We start from the raw sequence: 24,449 nt of genomic DNA on the forward strand, positions 1-24,449 counted from the left end.
TGGTTTTCTTTCATGTAAGTGCTGCCTTAATCAGCTCCTGTCACTTCTCTGCATGATGCAGGACTTGTGATTTTTGGTTTATTTAGCCCAAAGATGCTCCCTGATTTGGTTCAGAACATGGCTCCACCAAGAGCTGCACTGGCACCGCTTGGATCAAAGTCCATACAAGGAAAAAGCAAAGTGGGAAAAAGGAACAAGGCAGATGCCTCAGTGTATTGGCACTGTTATAAGAGGCAAGATAAGAAGTTCTCATCAAACCAGTGATTTGTAGCTACTATCGGTGAGTAGCATTAGAACACAACCCCTTTAGATGTCCTGGAAAGTATTTCCATGTCCTAAATTTGGATTTATTTAAATAAATGAAATTATAAACTAAAGAAGATATCCAACCAGCTCTAGCTACTATTATTTGAAAGTTGTTTTTCCTGTTTAAATGGGTCTTTAGAATTACAGTCAACATTTTGTATGCTCAGAAAAAAAAAATAGGTTTTGAAGACTTGCTACACATTTACTGGGAAAAATGAATCTACTAGAATAAGGTCACCTGCAATTTCTCCTTCAACCCAAACATGCACAGACAGCTCTGCTGAAGTCAAACCTTAGATCTCTTCTTGTTCTTCAGATTAACTTTAATGGTAGCCAGCATTGAAATTTTGTATCCAAAGACAGTCAAGCAGTTACATTTTCAACAGAACAGGAGAAAGCAAAGAGAGGTACAGCAAGAGTAACACTTAAGCAATCAAGGATTTTATGAGATAATAACTTTAATATGTGGTTATCTTTACCTGGAATATTACATTCTGGATCCTCTGATTCCTCTTTCACTGTTGCCACTGCCATTTCCAAAGAAATTCCTGTAGAAACAACAGAGGAGTCAAATATGGACACAAAGGAAAAGTAGATTCTTAAGTAAATCACACAACCCGCAATATTCCCGGTGGTGCCTACTCCAAAACAAAAAGAAATGACTTGCAAGTGCTGAGATGAATGGCTACAACAAGAAAAATAAAGGGCCATTTTGGTGTTTCTGTTTTCATGTCCAGTCCTTATCAGAAGGGACTTGGACTTGAAACACTTGCCTGCAAACTGGGCATCCTTGCAAACACCATCTCAAATTTGAGAAACTAAAGCCCTCTTCTCCCTTTTTGCCCACCATCACAGCCAAAATAAAGAGGGGGGGCAGGGAGAGAGAAGAAAAAGAGAGATTTTATTACCTTTTGTGCCAAAAGTAGTACTTGACCTACTCCTCCTCACTTCTCTACACATCCAAGTTCAAATACACTCTAGATCAAATTCCACCTTTGAAGGCAGCAACATTCTTGGCAGTAACCAACTGCTCTTGGTTTCCTTAAGCTGAGCTATTCTCTACACATGCCTTTGCAGCACTCCCTAAACGTTTTCAAAACAGCTTGACAAAAGAAGAATTACTTAAAGTGCCTAAAAAGCAGCACTGGAAAGAGTTTCCCTATCAGCCCAGACAGTAAAGAGTTGATTCCTCTGAATCATTCTAATGGACTTCACAAAAAGCTGAAGTTAACTTAACTTCTTGTTTTGGGTGATTATTGCCAAATCCCAAGCCCATTCGCACCTAATTGGCGACAAGGATCGGCTTTGGCAATTGAGACAGTGGAACTCACTAGTGAAGTGCACAGCTACGTGAGGTCGTGCCACTCGACAGAAACTCTGTTTTTGCTGTTTGTATGTGTAGTCTTTAGATCTTTATTGTATAATATATATCAGCAGAGAGGACTGACTAAGTCCTATTATTAGCACACGGTCATGGTTGCGAGGAACTAGAGGGAATGTGCTGTATGAACCTTTCTGATCATTCAAATTCCATACATAAGCAATTGGAACAATTGCATGAATTGACTACACATTTACAGCACGATACAGGATTCGGCCTTGACAACTGGATAAAAGGTCTCGGTTTGGGCCCATGGCTAACATCAATTGTGCAACACTTAATTACCATAGGGATTGTGTTTATTGCAATTTTGCTTCTTGTACCATGTATCTTTAAATGCTTGCAAAACATGCTTACGCGAATAGTTAATCAAGAGTGGAATACAAGCTTAGTAGCCCAAAAAGAAAACGGGGGAAGTGTAGAGAGCATTGTTCAAACCTGGTTAATGGAAAAAGGACATAGCCAGGCAGAGCTGATACGGAGGGCTTAAGTAAGACAAAGGACAGAGTTTCCTTGAGATAAAGAAGTTGATGCAGCTGCACAAAACAAAGGCAAACAGGAACCGGTTTGATACTGGAAGAATGAAGAAGCTGCTTGCTTATCTACCGTAATCTGGGCTGGCCAGACAGAAGTTATCTTTCGAATAAACAACCAAAATACCGGTCGAGTAAACAACCAAAATGTATAAGAAGCAAGCTAAAACGACTAATAAACGAGTCTTGTTGATGACCAACTGGTGTCAGCAGTCTCCCTTTCTCCTACATAAGGCAGAAAACAGCAAAACATTAAGAGCTTCAGCCTGCAAAGTGCTGAGGAGTGTGGCCTAACCCAGCAACTCACCAAGGCAGAAGCTTATCTCTAAGCACACCTGCAGTCTCACCAGCTTTAATGGGATTATTCAGGCATTTATTTTAAAGTCTACAATTCAATATTGCTCTGCTACAGACCACGGTGCCTTGCAGGAGCATGTTCTAACTGCATAGGAACTTGTGAATGCCTGACCATTTTTTTAATGTTAATTTGTGTTAATAAACAACATTTAAGTTAATAAACAGCACGATTTATTATTATTTATTTCCATTTTAGTTATAAAGTGGTTTTCAGAGTTTTGGCATTTTCTCTATTTTAGTAATATTATATAAATCAAAATTTGCGCTCCACATCAGGGATAAAATCATCCTGAACTAAATAAAAATTGGTGTATTCCTCTTTTCCTTTTGGCTAAGCATAAATACTTGATAAATGCTTCAACTGACAAGGGTGAGCGGAATGCTCAAGTTTCTGTATTCATCAATAAGGGGGTTTCTCCACAGTTTGCCTGAAGAGCAGGACAAAGGGAGGGGAGACTGAGTGGAGCCATGAGCCCAGAAGGACAAAAAGAGCCATCTGCAAGGAGATGGGGCCTTTACAAAGGAGGGAAACAGGGCAATTGCCCCACATTCTTCAGCAAGGGGGACAAAGGAGTTGGTGAGCTCAGGTGAGAACAGATGGCGGGAGGCCGGAGTTCGGTGTAGGCGGGCCGGGAAGGCTGTAACTTCTGAGTACCTTGGCCAAGGGGGAAAAGGAGAGGGCGTCCCTCGGTCGGGAAATTAGGATAAAAGGGGGGCTGCGTCCCCCAGCAATCTGAGAGACCCCACAGGGATATGCCCGGTGGACTCTCCCTTTATTCGAATAAAGTTTTAGGACTCCTCTGTCTCCTTTTGGACATTCAGTTCTTGACAGCGAGATTTTCCGCACAAGGGGCCTTTTTTAAGGAAAGAAACACTTTTCTTACATAAAGGATGGCTCTTTGCTGCTTTTACTGGTGGTGCTTCCTGCCCTTGCTCAAACACAACCTTCTGAACAGAAACTGATTATTCAGTGTTTTGTAAAGAAGGACAAAATATTGAACATACCGGAATCCTCATTTGGTTCCGTTTTTACTTGAATAGGAGGGCAACTACAAAAAAAGAAAAAAAAGAATCACTCATTTACAATATATAAAGAGTAAGTGCCACATTTTGGGAATGTTCCTCAGTATATGTGTTGTCTAGTAACTTTAAATTCAGTGTATTGTTTTAAAACTAAGAGAACAATAGTAAAAGGTATTGCATTTTGGCTTATCTGAATTAACTCAAGGGAATTGCCCAGAATCTCCTTCATCCCCGTTCTTGAGACACGCTTCAGTGTTTGCCATTTCACGAGAAGTGCACCCAGAAGCACAGAAACATTTGCCATTTGCTCCCTGTTTTCACATTAATCAATTTCCCAGATATAGTCTTGTTCATTTTATTTTATTTTTTTTTAAACTGAAGAGGAAGGAAAAAAAACCACTACATCTGTTCCCCATCGCTACTCTATTATAAAAGACGACAAACTTATCACTGACTAACAGATTTGAATTAAGAACACTTACTGGGCTAATTAAGCTGAGGGGAAATGTTTAACTCATCTGTTTAACTCATAATCGTTTCCTTACAAATAACAGTCAACAGAGAAGATTCTGCTCTGTGCTTTTTATGATCTGAGGCAAGCAAAAGTTATCCAAAAAATCAGTTAGACCCGAACAGAAAAAAATATCATTACAAGAAAGAGCCTATATAAAAATATACAATAGACACCACACAAGATCACCTGGTTTTCAAAATAAGAAATATTTGAAAACAGGCCAAAAAAAATAAATTTACCTTCCACCTGGAGGTATAACAGCGTGTGAAGGATCTGACACATGAGCTCCTAAAAGAAAAAAAAAAAAAAAAAGAGACAATCTGCGAGTTTTCTGTGTGCCATTTATCTTAAATTAAACATCAATTTCATGAAGTAGTAAACCTGTTCCCATCTTAAATGTATCTGTACATATTTTCTATATTTACATAACTAAAAGACACATCTCAAATTGCTTTATTAATCTACAAAATGACTCCAATTAAAAATTATTTCAAATGTGCACAATTACTATGCTTTTTAACACTCTATCATGGTGTTAAGTGAAAATCTTGGGGGGAAAAAAGTCTAAAGAAATCCTTCATCTAAAATCTTCCAGAAGACAGTGCATAGTTTAATATTCCTTATCTTTGTGTTACAACTAGACACAAATAGATTATGTTTTTGCAGAGTCATTTGGCACACTGAAACCCTGCTTTCTTTTTTCAGTATAAATATTATATTCTTGGAATTCCTGTAATTTCCCATTTCTAATCTTCCTACCGGGCACAGACAACAAATTTCTAATTTTATGAATACAGCAACAACTGCTGGCTACCTGTTTCATCTCAGAAAGTAAAACATTTCTTTTGGCTATATTCCTACAGAGATTCTGGTAACCAGCATGCTTCATCATCTTCATACAAGTTCTCATATATATGAATGCTGCAAGCAAAGCAACATCATAAAAGGAACATAAAGTAATTTCGTCTAAGCCAGAAATGAATCTTCACAGTTTCTTCAAAGTCACTCTAGCTCAGACTTGTAAATATGGGCTTATCATAAGCACTGTAACATCTACCATTTTAGAAGATTAAATACATTTTTAAAATGAGATATAAATACCAAAATCAGCTACATATTGGAACACTGAGCACAAGAAAGTCTATGCATCTTTTAAAAAAAATGCAATGAAGTCTTTTATCGGGTTAATTATCCTTTTCCTAAAATGAGGATACTACTTAATTCATATTAAGTCTAAATTCTGTAATAAGTCAAAGATTTTTATTTCTAATTAGCTATTCATGGCAGAATTTCTGCAAAGTTTTGTACCACCTACCCAAATGTTCACATCTTGGGTCATTATCACTGCCCTGCTAAGTACTGGACATAATGCTACTGCATATTTAAAATCAAAAGCTAACCTCTTTCTGTGTAGTCCAAATAAGTGCTAACTTACCTAGTTGTATCTTTGGCTCTAGGAAAGGCCTGTATTAAAATAAAAAAGGAAAGTCTATAGCTTTAGCAAAGATAACATTGTTTACTGTTAGTATAACATTAAAGAGGTGGCACTCCTGTACAAATGAAACAGGCTGGACTATATTTATTAAAAAAATAGATAAATAAGTTGAATAAAGGGAACCAGTGAGTAAATAACCTTTTGATGATAAATGAGATCCCTGACTTATTTTCCAAAATCCACTTCAGAGTCGAAACATCGTAATTTGCTGGATGTTTAAATGCAAGTCCTTCAGGCAGGCCCTGAACTACCACAGCAGACTGGTCTAGATGAATCTTCTCATATGGCACTGGGACTACTGTTGACTTTCCTAAAGCTTTACCTGGAAACAAAAGGAGATTTGTAAGAGGTCAAAAGTAGGCAAGTTACCAAAAGCTGGTGCTTAATGTCTCCCCACTGATATTTCCAAGCCCTAGTTCAGATACATTGCAACACTGCTCCTTTTCTATGAGGACTTGTTTTCATTGGGAAGCCATGGAGCTTTGTCTCTAGAACCACAAGCCAAAGGCAGGATCCAGGAAAAAACAAAACAAAACCCAGTCCAACGTACACCCATAATGTGACTTCTTTGCTAAAGATGAATCCTTCAAAAAAAACTTACTTTTTAGAGGAAATAGGTTTCCTATTGAGCAAACCAAAACCCTGACATCTGTGCTAAAGGCAGAAAAAGAAAAGATGCAGATCTGTATAAGAAACCAAGGCACAGGCTTTCTTAAAAGAAAATGAAATAGGCTGTTCTCTGCAATATTCTCAAAGTTCATATCCCACAAAACCCATACAAGAGCGAAAACTATCCAAGATATAGGTATGTTTTAGATTGATGTTAAATGTTAAGCTTATCACACTAATAGCAGTAGAGTTGAAAAGCCAAGGTTATACCATACTTTCCCTCCTACTCGAGTAAAATATTTGAAATCTAGAACAGTTATTCCAAAGACTTTATAGCACTCACCATAGCAAAAGCAGAAAAAGTCCTCCACAGACTTCCTGAGAGCTTCCAGTTCCACAATATCTACTGTCAGTCTGTTTACAGGTGATAAAGTCTTTGTTTTCTGCAGCTCTGCAGCTTTCTCCTCTTCTGTAACACCTAGAAGTAATTTTGTAAAATAAAAAAGCAGTACTGAGCCATTCGAATTTGGAACAGACAATTTACAGGGTTTCTTGCTGGAGATCTGTTAGATCTATGCTGATAATAAATATGCATAGGGTAAATAGACATTTACATTGTAATGATTATATGTTGTTTATGACCTTCAGAAATATCACCTTCTGAGATACAAAAAATGATGATGAATCAAGGGACACACTGAAGTAGATTGTTTCAACACGAAGAGGTAGAAAAGACTGTATTAATCCCAGAAGGGCAGAATACAACAGGGAAAAATGCAAAGCTGACAAACAAGGATGGAAACAACTGCTGGGAAAAAGTTAAAATGCCTGTAGAGAGGGACTCAGAGAAATGCAGCTATTCCTGATGTCTTATTCAGCAGTTATGCTATACCCCTTTCTTTTTACACTGTAAGTCCTTATCTGTGTGTGTGTTTTTTTTTGTTTTTTTTTTTTGTTTTTTTTTTTAAATACAAGGGATCTGACTTTTGGAACAACAGCTCTTTCATCTTTCAAAAGACATTTTTAAATACATATATCTTATGGCAGAGTAAGAGGAGTTGCAATCAAGCTGTTAGCTCACAGCACAGATAATGAGGAGATCTAAGCTCCCTATGTCTTTTTCTTTCACCAAAAGTTCTTCCAAATGAGCTGAAAAAGCAACACATTAATTAAAAATGCATTGATCATTTTAAAATCTTGCATCTTCGATACAAGTATCTATTCCTTTCCCTACAGATCACCTGTGCCCTGGAAATACACCTTCAAATGACTTACAAATCTCCAGCTCTTCAAGCCTGAAACTATTGCCTTCCCTGGAGATAAAGAATATGGGATACGTCAGGGCCTACCATGACAACATGGTAGAAGAAATGATGCAAAAGGGAAATATTACTTATCCTTTACACAAGAGCTTAATTAACAACAGTTCATAAGATTTGCCTGTAGACACCGGGATAAACTATCAACATCTCGACTTACTACTACATCCCATACTGCTTTATGGTTTTTTGATTCACTGAAAAAGCCTTTATTGTCAGTAACTTTTCAAAAACATAACACTTTCTAAACCACAAGCAAAACAAAATCAAGATGACACCGCTCACATACCATTAAAAATGAAAATAAAGAGAAATACGGAAACTTTCCTTCTTATCTAGAAGGAGACGTTACTTTTGATTTTTATTACATGATCTGCATCCAATTTCCAGAGCTCACACAGTACCTCTGTTTGCCCCTCTAATCTCTATTAAACTTGTCAGCCAGTTGCAATCTAATTAGACAAAGGAGATAAAGTCCCAAAGATAATAAGTTTGTATAGGAGCTCTGCACAACAGATCAGGACTCATCTGTCTCCTCCTCCGCTTTCCAGCAGCAAAACCCAGTTCAACTGACGTGGCCACTTGCTGGATGAGGAACAGGGGATAGCTGGCCACCAACAACGAGGTAACACTCAGCACGTTCATACAGGAGGGTGCACTACCATACAAAAAGCCTAGGAATAGCCAAAAACTATACTGCTTCTTACCTACCTAGCCAAAACTGACAGCAAGTACAAAAATATCGTTCAATTTGGCAGGCCACCTCTTTCAGAATTGTAGATTAGATTGTGTTTGGGAATGCATAGGTTTAATGACAGAAAAAAGTTTCAGGTGACTAAGTTCAGGTGCTGTTTATTCCAGCAGGACATTCCTGCTGGAACCCCACTGCCCAGATCTGATGTAGGAGGCCATCTTTCCCAGTTCCAAGAATCCAAGTTCCAAGTTTCCTTAAGCAAATGCACACAGAAATCTGGTCACTCAAACCACACAAAATGTGGTAGTATTAACAAGGTTCAGCAACTGCTCTTCTGCCAGGGCTTTCATCTCTTACTGGAGGACACACAAGTTGTAAGTTCTATAGAAGCTCTTGCCACAATTACAAGGGCACCAAGAGGAGATTCCCGACACAGGATTCAGCGCGGATTCAGGAGAAGGGATCATTGGTGCACACGTTTGGTCACTCGCAGCAGGAAGGGAGCTGTGGTCAGAGCATGTGTGTTTTACAGCAGTTGTCCAGAAGAGTTAAATCCCAGGTCTATGGTGATACCAGGGCAGAACAAAAGGTTTGGAGACACTGTCAAGCCCAGGGCAGCTGCCCCCTTCTTCCCCTGCAACCCAAGGCAGCCATGGCAAAGACAGGGAATTTTCTGTTCATTTGCATTTGAGAGAGAGATTGGAGATCACAAGAGGGGAGGAAAAGCAGCTCTGGCTCCACAACAGAGACAAGGGATGTTTGCTTTGGATTTTATTGTTACTAATTGGAACTGACGTGTGAAGGTAGTTGCGATTCTTGCAGAAAAAAAAGTCTAAGTCTTCCAGTGCTAACGTTGGAAATTGCACACTACTAAATAAAAAAAAAAGGAGACGCTTCTTGTAAACTTGAACTATGAGGACACACCATATCGCTTTGTAATGTTATAGCAATATAGGGGCATCCGCAACTAAATCACTGTGCTAGGATTTTATTCCTCTAAAGGCCTAGGCAAAAGGCCCCAAAACACCTTATACACACAGCTGCAGAAGGAGATACACGAGAGAGCCCGTAGGTAGCACGTCAGTAACTTTGCAAAGTAAAAAGGATTAGGAAAGGGTGCCCGAAACAGCTGCAGGCAGAGTTGAGCACTGAGCACAGCGCAGTGCTCAGCGGGTGTGATGCACCCAGCTGACAACACGGAACAGACCCTTGCATGATCCCCCTAAAACGTGGTGCAAGGTCTCAGCTCCTAAGTGACAGGGACGGCAGGAGCTCAGGTGTCACGTTAAGGAGCACAGAAGGCCTGGTCAAAGTGACGGGCTGCAGTGCCGTGGCCAGGAGCATCCGTTTATCTCCTCTCTTGCAAGCTGCAGAAGGGCCAAGCAGTCCAAACCACGCTGCAAAAAGGTAAGTGAAACTAAGGAACCTAACTGAGAGCCAGAGCTGAATAAGGGCCCATTAATAGTGACTGGGAAAGGCTTGTTCCAGCAGACACCCAAAATAAGTGTCCGGCAGAGGTTGTTTTAAAGAGGCCACTCCCAAATAGCTGAAAAGCAACCAGGCATGAAAAGAGCCTGAGTTAGAGCTGTAAAACCACACTGGTTTGTCAATATTAAAGCATCTAAACAGTTTCACTTTTAAAATGCCACTATTCCAACATCTTTTCTTTGGGGAATATATTGTTAGAGTGAGCCATTTTAAACTGCACTGAAACAGCAAGGCTGGAACAAGAGACATAACAGATTGAATCCTCAAACCTCATATTTTTTAAATAAGTAACACTTGTGACAGCATGCATGCAAACTCCACTAGTGTTTTGCCACAATTAGTTTTCAGCCTGACTCTTACTGCTTTTCTTTCACAGACAATGTATATTGAAAAGGATTTAATGGATTCTTTCTCCCCCAAAGTTTTCTGCAGCTTCAGGAACAGCAGAGCCACCTAAGTCTCATCCGACCACAAATAGTTCAGGGGCCAAATGACACACCGCCCCACTGACACGAAGAGAATCAGTATTTTTAACTAGTTACCTCAGTATCAAAGCACCAGCCTCTAAGTGACATAAAGAAGAAAAAAAATGTTGACCAGTTTCAGAAAGGTATTTTCACTATTTGCACTGGTATATAATCAAAGACAGATGTAAAGATGAAGATGCAATACACAGCTAGGCTCAAACATGTAAATAAACCCATCCATCAAGGAAAAAACAAACAAACAAACAAGAAACAGCAAACCATGTCAATCTGCCTCAGTATCTTAAAACTGTATATTTATAACCAATATGGTATCAGGAGAGAGTTTACTGGGCCCTAGTTTTTTGGGCTGTTTAGATGCCTACAGAGAATTGTCATGGAGAAGCATTGCTTTTATTTTTTTTAACCACCTAAATTCTACTCTGTAGATCTGGTCCTGTTGGCTAGTGGTTTTTTTGTTTGTTTCATTGACAATACTGGAAATATTCATCACACTATTTGGAATGTATGCTGCTTTTATCACTAATACATGGCACATGAGAGATTATGCCAAGCAAACAAGCAGAAGGAAGCTGCATACAAACAGCTCGAGTTTTGGGGTGCACTACGTGTACTTTTCTCTTGGGGGTGACTCCAGCTAGTGCCACAAATTCCTCCAGAAGAAAGTCATCATGCAGACAGCAACCACAGAGCTTGTACCCACGGCTGCTGAGCTCCTCGAAGGAAGCAATGCCAGCACTGCTGATGAAAGCACATCCGGAATGTTAAATTGCCTCGCAGCTGTCCAGGATCTAGATATTGCATATGTGATACCACCACGCTTGCCCAAGCCTGGCAGAGTACATTCTGTTTCACTGGCAACAGCTCCCTTGTGCATATGAGTGCTAAAGGCAGAAGATTTCCTCTCAGAGCATCCGAACAGCTTAATCTTGTGTGTTCGTATTTTAAACATTTTTAATGCAATCAGTTCTGTCACTCAAAGAATTCTAAGAGCAATATATCACGAGAACTACCCCTAGAAAGTAGGAAAGCAAACAAGGAGGGAAATGGAGAAAAAGCAATTACACATTCCATTTTTGGTGTCCAGTACAGACAGCACCCAGTCTAGCCAGTTTCTAGCACAAAAGTGAACAAAAAGCAAAAACAAAATTGGTGAGTTACACCCCACTGGCATAGCTGGAAAGATGCTGCCTGGAAGACTAAAGCAGAAAAGGAACTCAAGGTAGGAACAGATTTGCATCTAGTCCTATATAGGCGCCCTCCAGGCCATAGGGATGAAGTGGGCAGATGTACATAGCGACTACTCAAAAGTTAGCACACATATATCTAATCTTACATCTTTGCTCTACAGTCCTCCTGTGCATAAGAAACCTCAAATGCCATAAAGCTCATTCTCTACCAAGAAGAAATTCCATGCAATGAAGAGCAGCTCCTATAGAAAATAAAACCTGAAGTGGGGACTGTCACTGCACAGCCCTAACTACAGGAATGGAGCAGGAAGCCACCAGAGTAAGCTCCTGGACATTGTGTGATCTTCTGCCAGAAAGATAATTCTCTCAGGAACCTAGTGGAAGCTACTATATAGACTAGGAATGTCAGCTTCACAAGTCACAGTAGGTTCCCCAAAGGCCAGCAATCCAAACAAAGACTTGCCAGGTTCTGTTATTGGTTTGCTTTTCGCACCAGCAAGATCCAATCTTTGATGTAAAAAGTAATGATGAAAAGTAATCCAGTGCCAAAGATACTGGGGAGTCAAAGCTGAGAAATCTTTTCCTTAAGTTCTTTGAAGCATCTTGTGTCATTCGATTATCTTGAGCGGGAAGAACAGCTGTATCCATTAAAAACATTTGGGCTCTGATCATTCTTGAAGCTACAACGAATTATTGCAACCTATGCCTTGATGGACACAGAGGTAAAGATGAGAAGAGTGGAAGACTCGGGGCCAAAGTTTTGAAGCAGAACCAGATGCATTGCTAGAAGTCAGCAAGGAACCCAGAGGCCACCAGAAGGAAAACCAAGGTTTCCTAAATAAAGGACTAATCCAGAATGGGTGGCCTAGAGATGAAAGATGTCCCCACCTCAGGCAAGCGAGTCCAGAGCCCTGACACCAAAGAAAAGCACCATGACTGCAATGGAGAGAAGGCCACAGAACTGTGCTCAGTGCATCCTATATATCAGCCAGGCAGCGGCTGGTGCCAGTGGAAGTGTCAGCAGAGGCAACCACAGCCTCGAGGGGATCATCATGTTCTCAGCAGGCACAGTGCAGGGCAGCCTCTTGAAAAATCCAAAGCAGATCACCAAAAAGGCATTTCCGCATCAGAAACCTATCAGAAATGGACTTTCAGAAGGGCTAAGTACAACCAGAGGATGAGCTGATGCCTCTTTTGCTTCTTTCTACCTCCAACCGGAGCTTTGAACAACAGCAAGTTCAACAGGTACATGAGATGCGTGCGAGTCTCTTTCCTTTTCATGTAACTAGGTTAAGGAATCCACGTGGGAGTGAGTCATTGTGAATGAAAGTTACAGGAAACCAGACTTCAGTTCCACTGCTTGCTGAATTACTGTCATCTTTAACCAGACCTAGACTGCTAGAAAATGCACAGGCTACTTCCTTCATATATTATGAAGCAGGATTATATATTCAAATTCAGCCCATTAAGTTGTTCATTACTAAAAATAAGGAGTGTCTGAAGCCCCAGCCCTCTGAATTCTGAGTGCTCTTCATAAGTGCATGATATCAGGGGGGGCTATAAAAAAAAGTAGAAATAAGGACTGAAAAGGGAGAAAGTCAAAGATTACCATAGGAATGCTTAGAAACTACAGTTTACATCCTTAGGAGATCAATATCCAGCTCTATGCATAGATAACTTCCAATTCTGCCACCAGCACAAGTTTCAAAAACCAAGGTTGCAGCTGAAAAATTTAATAGCAATGGTAAAACTCTTAGAGATGTTTATTAATCATAAGGGAACAAAAGGGGCACAATTCCAGATAATAAAAAGCGACACAAAACTGACCTTCCCGATTTTTCTGAAAAATCTAATAGAATAGCAGCTGACGTCATCTAATGCTAGCTTTCACATTTAAGTGAAGAAACAAGGTGTAAGGGAAAAGGACCAGTTACCTCCACAGTTCTGAACTTTACATCACATGTTAAGATACAAACTTCATGACCAGCCCCAAACTGCTAAAAGCAGTAATGGAATCAACATTCCCAGAAATATATGACACATTTCTAAAAACTGATGTTCTTAAATGAACTCTCCTGGAATATCAACATCACAATGATCAAAAATTTTGCTAGCAATAGGAGAAAACTAGACTTTGGCAACCCAATTCCCCAGGAACTGCGGGGGATATACACTTACTGGAACATGAACACATTGAATCTGAATTTAGACAGCTTTATTCACACAGATTTATATTGCAACGGTATTCTGGGCAAGTATAATGAAGATATTGTTTTCAAAGTGGATATTGTTTAATCTGCTTTACCTGGCAGTATAAAACACACTTTCCGAGTATCTCGTAACTGGAGTAGCAAAAAGGATCTGGATTATCAGAAATAACATAAGATTTAAACATATGCATGTATGTATAGAAACCACAGCTGATACAGTCAAACACAAGCATAGACAGGACACCAGGGCATCCCATGGTACAAACCCAGAACTAATAATGGTCTCTCCCTCCTTTAGTTACAAATCAAGGACCACTGAGTTCTGAGAGATCATCCACTACCTATTCAATGCCCTGCCCAGGGGGGAATGAATGAGAGGGGGAAAAAGGTTGCAGAGATGGAAGGGGGAAATGCAAAGGTGAACTAACCTGCGCTAACAAGGACAGAAAATATTGTTATGCTGGACAGCTTAATGTGAACTATTATACTCGTTTGTCATATTCCTAAAAAAAGGAAAGCCAAGAACATTGTCGTTCAAACTTGAAATAAGACTCTAAAAAGACCACTGTCAACCATGATTTTTAATATTCTCAAACAGCTGATTTTGCCATAGGTAATATATTTATAGCATGTAGCCACAATACACTGAACTGTGCTTCCAAAAGATATTAGTATTAGGCAATGTACGCGAGGTAGCTTGTGAAACACAAAAATGCAAGATTGAAACTTACAGTATTTAACAAAATCCTTCTGAAAATCTTTCCTAGAGTTGACAAAGGCTCTTCCTCTCTCACTTCCAACTACAAACACATCTGTTTCATATACAGCAATACAGGCAACTTCTGCCTTGGACTTGGCAAGTTCTTTACACTACAAAGAGAAAAAGAAGAAAGCTTTTATTACCATAGTTAAAGAGTGTAGTTAATGAAAAAGTACACAGAATCAAGTAAAACAGTTTATTACTTTTGCAGCCACTGTTCATCCCTCAGAAGGTGCTGCAAGTCACCCAACATCATCTATCAGGCAAAAAAATCATTTTTACCTCTCAAGTGATTTTCATCAGGAATTTTATACAATCTCAGAAGCATTAATGCTTGCACCTAGCAATTGTACTGCTTTTAATTAAAATGATTTAAGTCAATACACTGAAAATTACCACTTCTTGCTGACATCTTGAATGCTTTATACCAATTTCAGCTTTCAACAGAGCATGTATGAGTTTTGCCCGCTCACAGCACACTTAATACAAGTGGGGCTGTTTGGAAAGGTGTGGCTGCAAGGAGGAGGGCTGCCTGCAGACCGCCCCATCCTACCTGCTGTGCTCTGGCTCAAGTGAAGCCACCAGAGGAAAGGGAAGGTTGCACCTTTCCTAGAAACAACCAGGTGTGTTCTGCTGGGAGAAACTTCCAGCAGCAGGCAAGTAAGGCAGAAAGGCTGCACCACAAGAGAAAGCCAGCAAGATCATCACGAAGTAACCACAGAAATTCCACTTCTAGGATTCAGATGACAGTTTGCTGCAACCTAGAAAGACACCAGTAGTTTCTGCTCTGAGAGAAAAGCCTGACACACAGGGCTGCAGGAACAGACTATGTCCATTGGGAAAAAGAGCTTGAAGCCAATTTTCTTATTTTATAACCGTGCCACTCTAAGTTCCAGTGCTGTTCTTATTTATTCATTCTATTCTATTCATTCTGCAGAGAATGAAGTCTTTAAGTGTTCCAACTTTAAGGAAACAGTGCAAGCACTTTCCCCTCAAAGTTCTGACCAACCTGAGGTCTTACCACACAGTGGGACTACATTTCCACAAAACAGGAGATATGCCAACTTAAATACACGCATTTTCTGAACAAACCTTGTTGAAATGATATAGCATCAGAGGACAAGACAACATCAACCTCAAGACTGGTTCTGCATTCCCTTTTACAGATGACAAAAAGTGAAAAATTAAATCTTTTAATTATCCACGCTTAGGGACATGGTTTAGCAGGGTTGTGGTGATGGGTTTATGGTTGGACTCAATGATCTAGAAGGTCTTTTCCAACCATAATGGTTCTCCTTCTCCTCTGCTCAATCAAGAAGCATTTCCAGTTTGTTCATTTGACCAAAGAATTGTCAAAACAATCAGAGCACAACGAGAAACAAGGTGGCTGTCAAGATCACTCTTAACAGAGATTTCCAGGAGCAGGATCTCAGTAATAGGCAATTAAGTAGCACACTCCAAGGTCCAGGTATAATATTACACGTCTCCCCTCCCCAGCGATACTGGTGTAATCTCCACCAAGAGATGTGTGCCAAGACAGGCGTGTGACAGTTGCTTCATGTCTCTACTAACCATTGACTCAAGTGCCGACACGAGAAACTTAACCACCATTCTGCTTTCCAAGGGGTCCTCATCGTGGATGGACGTTGTGGGTGCCGTAGCTTGGGCCATTTTCCCCCCTATAAAAAGAAATATAAAACCTGTTCAGATAAACACAGCAATGCAAGCAAACTAAATCCTCTCTTACATAAATAAACAAGGGGATAAAGCCCTTCGAAAAACCAGAATCCCCCAAATGAGCAAACATACAGAGAAAGTGATAGAATGAAATATTCCGTTTTCTACTCTTTTAGACTTCCTGCTGTTTCCTTCAAAGCCAGAAGCAAGTGTTCAAAAGTTACAATGCTGTATCATGATGAGACCACAAACCCTTTGTGCCTATAGAGATGCATATTAATCGATTAGGTGAAATTATTTGTTTTTTCTTCCTAAGCATGCTTGCAACTCCAGAAGTTTAGATAAGCACTGCAAAGAAAAAAATCCTGTAAAGGTCAGTGATACAGTAACGAGATAGCATAACATGAGGAATAACAGAAAGATGCAGTTATGACATAGGTATTAGAACAACTTCCCTATAATTTACAGCATACATTTATCACAGGGAGGAAAAAAAATACATAGCAGAGACAACAGCATCAGCAACCAGAACACGACGCTTTTATCTGTACATTATTCAGTTGTGGGATTTCAAAACTAAGTCCAGTTACAAAGTCCCAATTAAAGTGCTAAAATTAAAATCTGAGTTTCAAAACTGATAAAAAGAGAGAGAGATTTAAACCTATTTTCTCTATGTAGTTCAGTAGAGTTTCAGTTTATTTAAGACATAAGTAATAATTGGGAGTTGTTTATGCTTTTGCCGGCAGAATTATCTATAGAAAAGATCGAATATATGAGAACGAAGTTTGAACAGCTGCTAAGAGTACATTTTTCTCCTGGAGTGTTGCAACTCGTTATGCTTACATGTATTTAATGCAACATCCCAACATGCCTGAGGGATGAAAAAAAATGGTAGGGATTTAGCTGTTACAACTCTATGTGCAAGTCTTAAGAAAATCCCCTCAATAGTCAAGACAGCCCAGATAAATGAGACATTTCACAACAGGCCTTGCACCTTGTTGCTCCTGTAGCATTTGACCCCACTGCCTTGCTCAGGGTTTTCAAGGTGTGTCCTGGGAAATGCAGACAAGTCAGGGCAGCACAAATCACCACTGCATGGGACAAGACATGCATGCGTTGGAGAAAAGTGGTACTTTGCTGTTTGACAGAATTTAGAGCATTTGACATTATATTAGGAAAAAAACCCACTAGCACTCCTGGAAGAGCAAAAGATCCCCATTTCAAATGGATTATTCCTTGCAGCCTTTTTTTCTTTGAATATTCAATATTGCAAGCTGACAACAGACATCCAGAAGTCTTCCAACTCTCTAGACTGGTCTGCAAGTTTTAAACAGCTTTAAATGTAAATTATGGATTAACTGGCAGGGACACAACCAGCAGCCATCTGAAGATGTGGGCAATAAAAGGATTAAATAAATTCTAGAGCAGAGTTCTTCAGGTCTGGAAAAAAAGCCAACCTTCGAGACTGAACATTAAGGGATGGACAGATGTTAAAGCTGATAATTTCAGTGATCTGTGACCAGGTTAGTTGACAGCTATGGTCAAATCACTTGGAAAGGCAGAGGACAACGGGATTATCCTGCCAAGGCAGAGGGGCAGACAATTAATTGCCTGCAGCATATCGGAAGTGAAACGGATTATGACATGACATTGAAAAACAAGACAAAATTTCCACATCAGAGTCATGTCTTCCAGTTCATCACTCCCAAAGCTCATCTTTAGGAAGTGTTTTTCCACTCTCCTTTGAGGGCTGGGATGTTGACAGTGGCATGTAACATTACAGTTTTTTGACTTCAAAATAGCACCCTAATAACATGATAGAAAAGACAAAATTAGAGTGCAACTACGTAGTTCTTCCTATTCTCCTCTTTTCTTTCTGCATCTCTACTCACTGATGCAGTCCTTCTAATCACTTTAATATCTCCTGAACCTAGTGATGCGCAACCACCTCATTCCTGGAAGGTTGGGGCACAGTTAAATCACGCCAGGGAGCTCACCCAGGGAGCAGGGGGCTCTGCAATCCCAACCTCATTCCCGGTACAGCCGCACACACAACCGTCCTGGCACGGGGTACAGCACAGCCCGCGCAGCCCGTCTGCTGACCGTGAAGCCGCCACCCCAGCAGCTGGGACTTCCATTTGCATCCAAGTTGGGCACGGGACCAATTTGCTAATGCATATCAGAAGGTTCCTTCCAAATTATGAAGTCTAGCGTACTGTATGTGGAGGATCCTCATGCTTGCTTAAACAGCTTGAGCAGTAACAGATGAATATTGAATCTGGAGACATCCTGTTGCACTGTGGTAACATAAGAATATTTATTCCTACTCATTTAACAGCAAGTCACATGTGAAAGATTTTCCAAATTTCACCAGTTTCTCCTTTTCGAGCATAAGCTTTCATCATCATCTCTATCCATACCAATGGGACACTGCTTATTTTTTTAGCAAGAGTATGATACAATCCGGTAGATCTACTGAACCTGGCTGTGCTTCCAAGATTAGGCCCTTAAAACACATGATTGTTGACAACACGATTGCCCAGTGCAAGCCCCCAGTACAAAGCTATGAAAAAATGCAAAATACTTTCCCCATTATCAAAGTTCTATCCCAAAAGAGCTATTTAATTCCACTCTTTGAGCAATTAAAATCTGGCTGCCGCTTACGATGCTGCTATTAGCCTTAACCTCATATTGACCAAAAAAACTTTCATATCAGTTAACACTCATGATAAATATCCATAAATCCTTCAGTGCAACTCTGCCAAGATCAGCCTTTGTCCAAGCAAAGGTCTGGAACCAAGAATAAATGATTACAAAAAACCCTGGCAGACTACCAGGAAGTAGCACTCTGCCATTCCTGCCCCATAAGGTGGTCATTACACCACAGAACTAATAAAGCTGTTTTTCCTTTTGCAAGGGGCAAAATAGTGACAAATCAGCACCTTTGAGGATGTTAAAGCAAACCAAGATGTATCTCATCACACATGCTACTTGCTTCTGCTTTGGAGAGCCAAGAAATAAAAACACTTGAGGTAAGTGAAAACTAAACCACAATGACTTCCTCCTTATGCTCATAAAAGAGTACATGTGCCCATCTTGATAAACCCCACACAGCAGAATCCCTCTCTCACAGAATCCCTGTGCTCAGCAGATGCACAGGGAAGCAAAGGAAAGATATCAGCTTCATGTGCTATTTAAGCACAGAGAAAATGCACATCCCGCCACCCTCATTGGAAGGATGCAATTCCTGAAAACTCCAAGATATACCTGAACATGAATCTGGCTGGTGTCCTCCCTACTCACCACTGAAAGATCTGCTGCTCCCTGCAAGGATTTCCTGGCTGGTACAGATTTCATCCATGAAATTCTTTGCCTTCTGCATCTACATATACTTTCAGTGTATTTACTCTGCCAAAACATTGCCCCTCTGATGAAGGGCCACAGTTCATTCTTTCCCCAACCGCACAGATTAGCAATGCACAAGCTAACTGCTGAGTGTCAAAGAACCTTGTTAACAGACCTTGGCTCCGAGTTTTTTTGTTGTTGTTTTGGGTTTTTTTTTTTTGTCTTCTGCAATTTAGATCAGCAATACTATGCTCCAGTTACTATGCTCCAGTAAGAGTTAAATCCAACATTTCGTAGCTAACCTAGCTTTGTTGTGGCGTGCACCTAACACATTCACTCAAGCTGCTAGAAAACACGGTTAGACAGTTCTCACTTTCACCCCCCAGTTTGTTCCTAGCTGACCCACACAGTCCAGGCAGAGGGATCTCTCTACTTATCATGAGATTTCAGGAATCACTTTAAAACTACACAAATCTCACATGTAGGTCTCGGTTCATTCCCAGCATTACTGAGCTCAGGCGTTGCACAAATGCTGGCGCTTAGACTGAGTGACAACTCAGTCTGGACTGAATACACCCGGACTGCCTCCAGATATACACAGCTTTCTTGAAAGAAAAGGATCCACATTAGCCATAACCCAAGAGAAATAAAAGCAATGTATCTGGGATTTCTTTCACAGAAAAACACTGCTATCTTCACTATCTGCATTCAGCTCATCTGGATTCTGAATCAGTTTATATGAGCAATATCCAAGTTGCCTATGCAGAGAGCCAGCCTGGTCTGAAGTATAAATCCCCCCACACCAAGGAAAAGCAGCAGCAGCAGATGTTCCAGAGGCAGATCGGAGTTAAAGCAAGGATCAGAAGCAGATCTGGCAAGGTTTAGCTCTACGATCTGCACCTAGAATGAGACAGAGACTCAGGAAGAGGAAGGAGAAGCAATATGGAGATACAAGACAGTATGCAGTCAGCTCAGATCCATCAGGGTTTATCTCCTCTGGTTTAGTGTAACCATTCCAGATGTAAGCCGGCTTGTTTGGCAGTACCAGGGGTGTCTGCAGCACAAACCTGAAGAACCCAGGCTCATCAGCTGAAGATCAGTGTCACATAAATGCAAAGGGCCAGCCCCTAGCCAGCCCCTTGGGCAAAATGCCATCCTTGGGGGCATCAAAGCAGCTTGCGGAAGGGCTAGTGTGCTGGAGGGCCCCCTCCACACGTGCTCCCTGAACATCCAAATGGGCTTTTCTTTCCCAAGCCTCTGCTATCAGGAGCATCAGAATGGCTTATTTGGGAAAAGTTTTAAAATAAAAATAAAATAAAACACAGGTCAACCTTCTTGCTCCTTTTCTGAAATTATGCATCCCTCTAACCTTAAACTGTGTTGCTTTCTATACTGCAATAGCAGGCGTGCAGACCTGCAGCACAGATTGGATTTCACACGAGCAGCCTGTTTCTCGGTCGCGCCACTACAAGCTCTGCGACGGTGACCCATTAAACACAGCAGCTGGGACATTTGCTGTGGCCCTTTCAATCCAACACCCACTGCAGGGATTTAACCCACAGCAGCAGCAGAATCAGCAAGACACAGCCCGCTGCCTTCCCACGAAGGTGGCTTCAAAGCAGCAGCTATTCCCAATACCTGATGCAATTAATGAAACAATTCACAGAATCGCGCCAGGCACAGAAATAGGATCTTCCTGTAAACAACACACATCTCAATCTTTGTCGTAGCGTTCACAGATTGAAACTTCTGTTTTTTTTTCTCCTAGGGCAGTCAAGCAGAAGGACAATAACCAAAGAACATGCGCTCCTAATGTCTCAAGATCCTAGAGGGAGACACCTGATGCTTAACATCAGGTGCAATAATGCAAAAATAGCACAAAATTACACTCAAACAGCAGCATTTTGGTGAGGGGAGAGGGGAGTTGACATGGTTCATAATATAGCTCCAAGACCCACCTAAAAGGAAAACTAAAAATTAGTTCCCGTCCTTCCAGGTACTCTTAGGACAGTCAGTGACATGCGATCACTTTTTAGATAGCTTAGGTTATTCCTATCTTTGCTATTCTTATTAGAGGCACTAAAAGAGTAAAATGCAACTTCAGCTACTACTTTAAAAGCACTGCTGACCTCTCTCATTTGGAAGCCTACATCTCACTGTTTCTAGACGTTCTGACACAAAACAAACTTCATAATCACAAAGCTTCAGATAAAATTCAAATTCAAAATCTAACCTATACCTCACTAGGCAATTACACAGAAATAAATCGTCACCTAATTTGAATAACTAAGACATCTACTATTAAGATGAAAGTTCATTTCTGTGTTAGAGCCAGATGGTCTCCGAGAACAAATTTACTCCCCCCCCCCCTTTTTTTTTTTAAATGTATGCAGAGCATCCTATGGCAGGACCCACATATTTGTGATTTATAGTTAAACCATGCAAACAAAATGAAATATTCATCACGGCAGTCTTGACCGTCTCATGAAATTTTTCTTTGCCATGTAATTCTATTTACTTTGTCAACACGCCAACCGTGTTAAATAATTATTATTTTATTTCTTTGTGTCTGTCAACACTGACACAGGGTATTTAAGAAGTGAATTAATATAAACTCTACTACTATTTATCCACTTAGAAAATTCGTTTCTGGTACCTTCTGACATCAATTACATATGTTCTTCCTCAAATTGCAACACTTATCTCTGTCCTATTAGAATCACCACCTTGCTAACAGGATCAAGACACACATTCACACAGGCAACTTCGAGCAACATCCTGAGAATTTGTCAATAATTCCTTTGTCAGAAAAATACAAATTCTTTCCAGAAGGATGTAAATTGCAACCAAGCTCTCGTGTCCAAACGATAAGCTGGAGATTGGCCAGTAACCAGCCCATACACCCATAGGATGAGAGATCCCGGACCAAGCTGAGCGAAGCAGAGAAAGAACCTAACGGCTGCGATTGATTTTCCAAGCTGTAGAAGCACCAACACTGCCATGCTGGCCAGTCTGAAGTGCTACACTACATGTTGTAACTTTAAATTAAAAAATAAAAATCTGATTTTGAACTGATGCACCACAGAACAGTTTCTCCTTTTTGCAATCGCATAGATTAGATAAAGCATTGTCGCTAAACTCCAAAAATCTTCTGAACTGCAACATTTAGCTGCTCTTAAAAAGCTCAAACAGTTATAAAAGGATGAGATTTTTCCAGAATTGTATATAATATTCCCAAAGCAGTAGAATTTTAAAACAGAGCAAATATGAGAAATATATTTCCCCATCCCTGTTAAACTGCTTGCCTCTATGGAAATCTCAAACTCCCAAAACAACTCTTCTATCTTTAGGAATAGATTTAACCATCACATTTAACGGAACAAATTTTTATACCACCAAATTTACTCAACAGATTTACAAGCTCTCTTTCTCTGTATATTTTATGAAGCTTAATTATTTTAATTGCATAACAAGGTTTAGACGAAAAGAAACAAAAAATAAGAAACACTTTAAACCATAGCTTCGAGCTCCTCCTCATTATGGGATATTAGCCCGAAGATTTATACACACCAATAACGATGTCAGATTAGCTTGTGAAGGGGCGGATGCACTCGCTAAACAGACACCGTGCAGATGTTTCACGTGACTTCAGCATCAAACCTTTGGCAGTAGTCTGCAAAAAGAGCTGGAACATAAAAGGTCATGCCTAAAAACATGACGATGCCCAAAACCACCGTGACTAAACCCCAGAGAGGCAGACAACCCACGCAGGCAGGTGTAGGACGTAGCATCAACATCCCCCAGGCATCAGCTCCTCACCTGTGGCTACGGACGCCCTTGCTGCTGGCTGCTTTGCTGCAGACGGAGTCACAGCATCACAGAACCTCTGGAGGTCACCCAGTCCAACCCCGGCTCAAGCAGGGACACCTAGAGCACATGGCACAGAGTCACATCCATGTGGTTTGGAATCTCTCTGAAGGAGACTACACGACCTCTCTGGGCAGCCTGCTCCAGAGCTCACCCTCATAGCAAAGCCTTGGCAGGTTTGTTTGCTGCCTTCAGCCCTGCAGCTCTCCCGTGTCCCCGGCCTCAACACCCACCCCAGGAAGCTGCTGCCCCTGCCAGCCCCCTGCAGCGCAGACGTGACACCTGCAAGGTGAGGCCTCAGTGCCAGACCGAGCTCACAGTCCAGCTGCCTTGCGTATAGGAGTTTAGAAGATAATCAGGTCTAGATTTTAAGGAGGAAAACAAACCTAAACCCCCCTGGGTACTATCGATAAAAGTCTTAGTAATAGCACACACTTCATATCTTCCATGCTGTACTTCTCCTATCAATAATTTGAACCTCCCCAGTCCAGTGGGTGCTCACAGTCACAAAACCACTTTTTTTCTCCCCTAGGTGACATCATTTTAGCCACCGGCCGGAGACCAGAGCACAAAACGCTGTTGTAACAGCACAGCCCGCACATCCACCCCCTGCGTTAGCACCAAGAGCATCTGGTTGCTTCGTACCTTGTGTGCAGGAGCAGCTGCGACCCCGCGGCTGAGGCCCGGAAGGGACCGGGGGCTCGGGGAGCCCGCGGCCCTCAGCGAGGCCCGTGCCCGGCCTGAACCCGCCGGCGCTGGGAGGGCGGCGCCTGTCGCCCCGCCCCTTGTGCTGCTTTGCATACACCGCCCCGCCCCTTGTGCTGCTTTGCATACATTGCCCCGCCGCCTTGGAGCCCGCACCCAATCGCCGCCGGGGCCCCGCACGTGCGCGCCCCCCTCCGCAGCCAATGGGAGGCGGCGGCGCCCCCTCCTCCCAACGACCGGGACCCCGGGCCGACGAGCCCTTCCGTCCCCGCCCCTTCCGCGCTCGCACGAGGGGGCGCCGCGCCGGGCCGGCCGTCCCCGCCGCCGGGCCCAGCCCGCGCCCCGCGCGCTCACCCGCTCTCTGCGCAGCCCGCGCGCTGCCTCCGCGAGGCCAATGGCGGCCGCTCGCGCCAGGCGCAGCCGCTCCGTCCCCCTCGCAGCCCGGTGCCGCTCCGGGAGAGGGGAGGTGGGTTTTTTGTTCGAGCAGCTCC

The 24,449-nt window shown here is 41.6% G+C and overlaps 1 protein-coding gene across 1 annotated transcript in view; it reads right to left on the reverse strand.

The window, feature by feature from the left end:
- Positions 1 to 23,920, reverse strand: part of GTF2I (general transcription factor IIi) — a 54,297-nt gene extending 30,377 nt beyond the window's left edge. Inside the window, exons 1-9 of the mRNA XM_088530099.1 lie at positions 23,899 to 23,920; positions 15,937 to 16,043; positions 14,336 to 14,474; positions 6,562 to 6,696; positions 5,748 to 5,931; positions 5,550 to 5,578; positions 4,354 to 4,402; positions 3,583 to 3,626; positions 798 to 854 (exon numbers count right to left, since the gene is read on the reverse strand). Of these exons, the coding sequence (XP_088386225.1) occupies positions 798 to 854; positions 3,583 to 3,626; positions 4,354 to 4,402; positions 5,550 to 5,578; positions 5,748 to 5,931; positions 6,562 to 6,696; positions 14,336 to 14,474; positions 15,937 to 16,035 (736 nt within the window). The 5' untranslated portion in view covers positions 16,036 to 16,043; positions 23,899 to 23,920. The remainder of the gene's footprint in view (positions 1 to 797; positions 855 to 3,582; positions 3,627 to 4,353; positions 4,403 to 5,549; positions 5,579 to 5,747; positions 5,932 to 6,561; positions 6,697 to 14,335; positions 14,475 to 15,936; positions 16,044 to 23,898) is intronic.
- Between the last annotated feature and the right edge of the window lie 529 nt (positions 23,921 to 24,449).

Source organism: Tinamus guttatus, unplaced genomic scaffold, assembly GCF_059628265.1.
Source record: "Tinamus guttatus ecotype Peru unplaced genomic scaffold, ASM5962826v1 Tinamus_guttatus_pri_ptg000356l, whole genome shotgun sequence".
NCBI classification, from domain to species: domain Eukaryota; kingdom Metazoa; phylum Chordata; class Aves; order Tinamiformes; family Tinamidae; genus Tinamus; species Tinamus guttatus.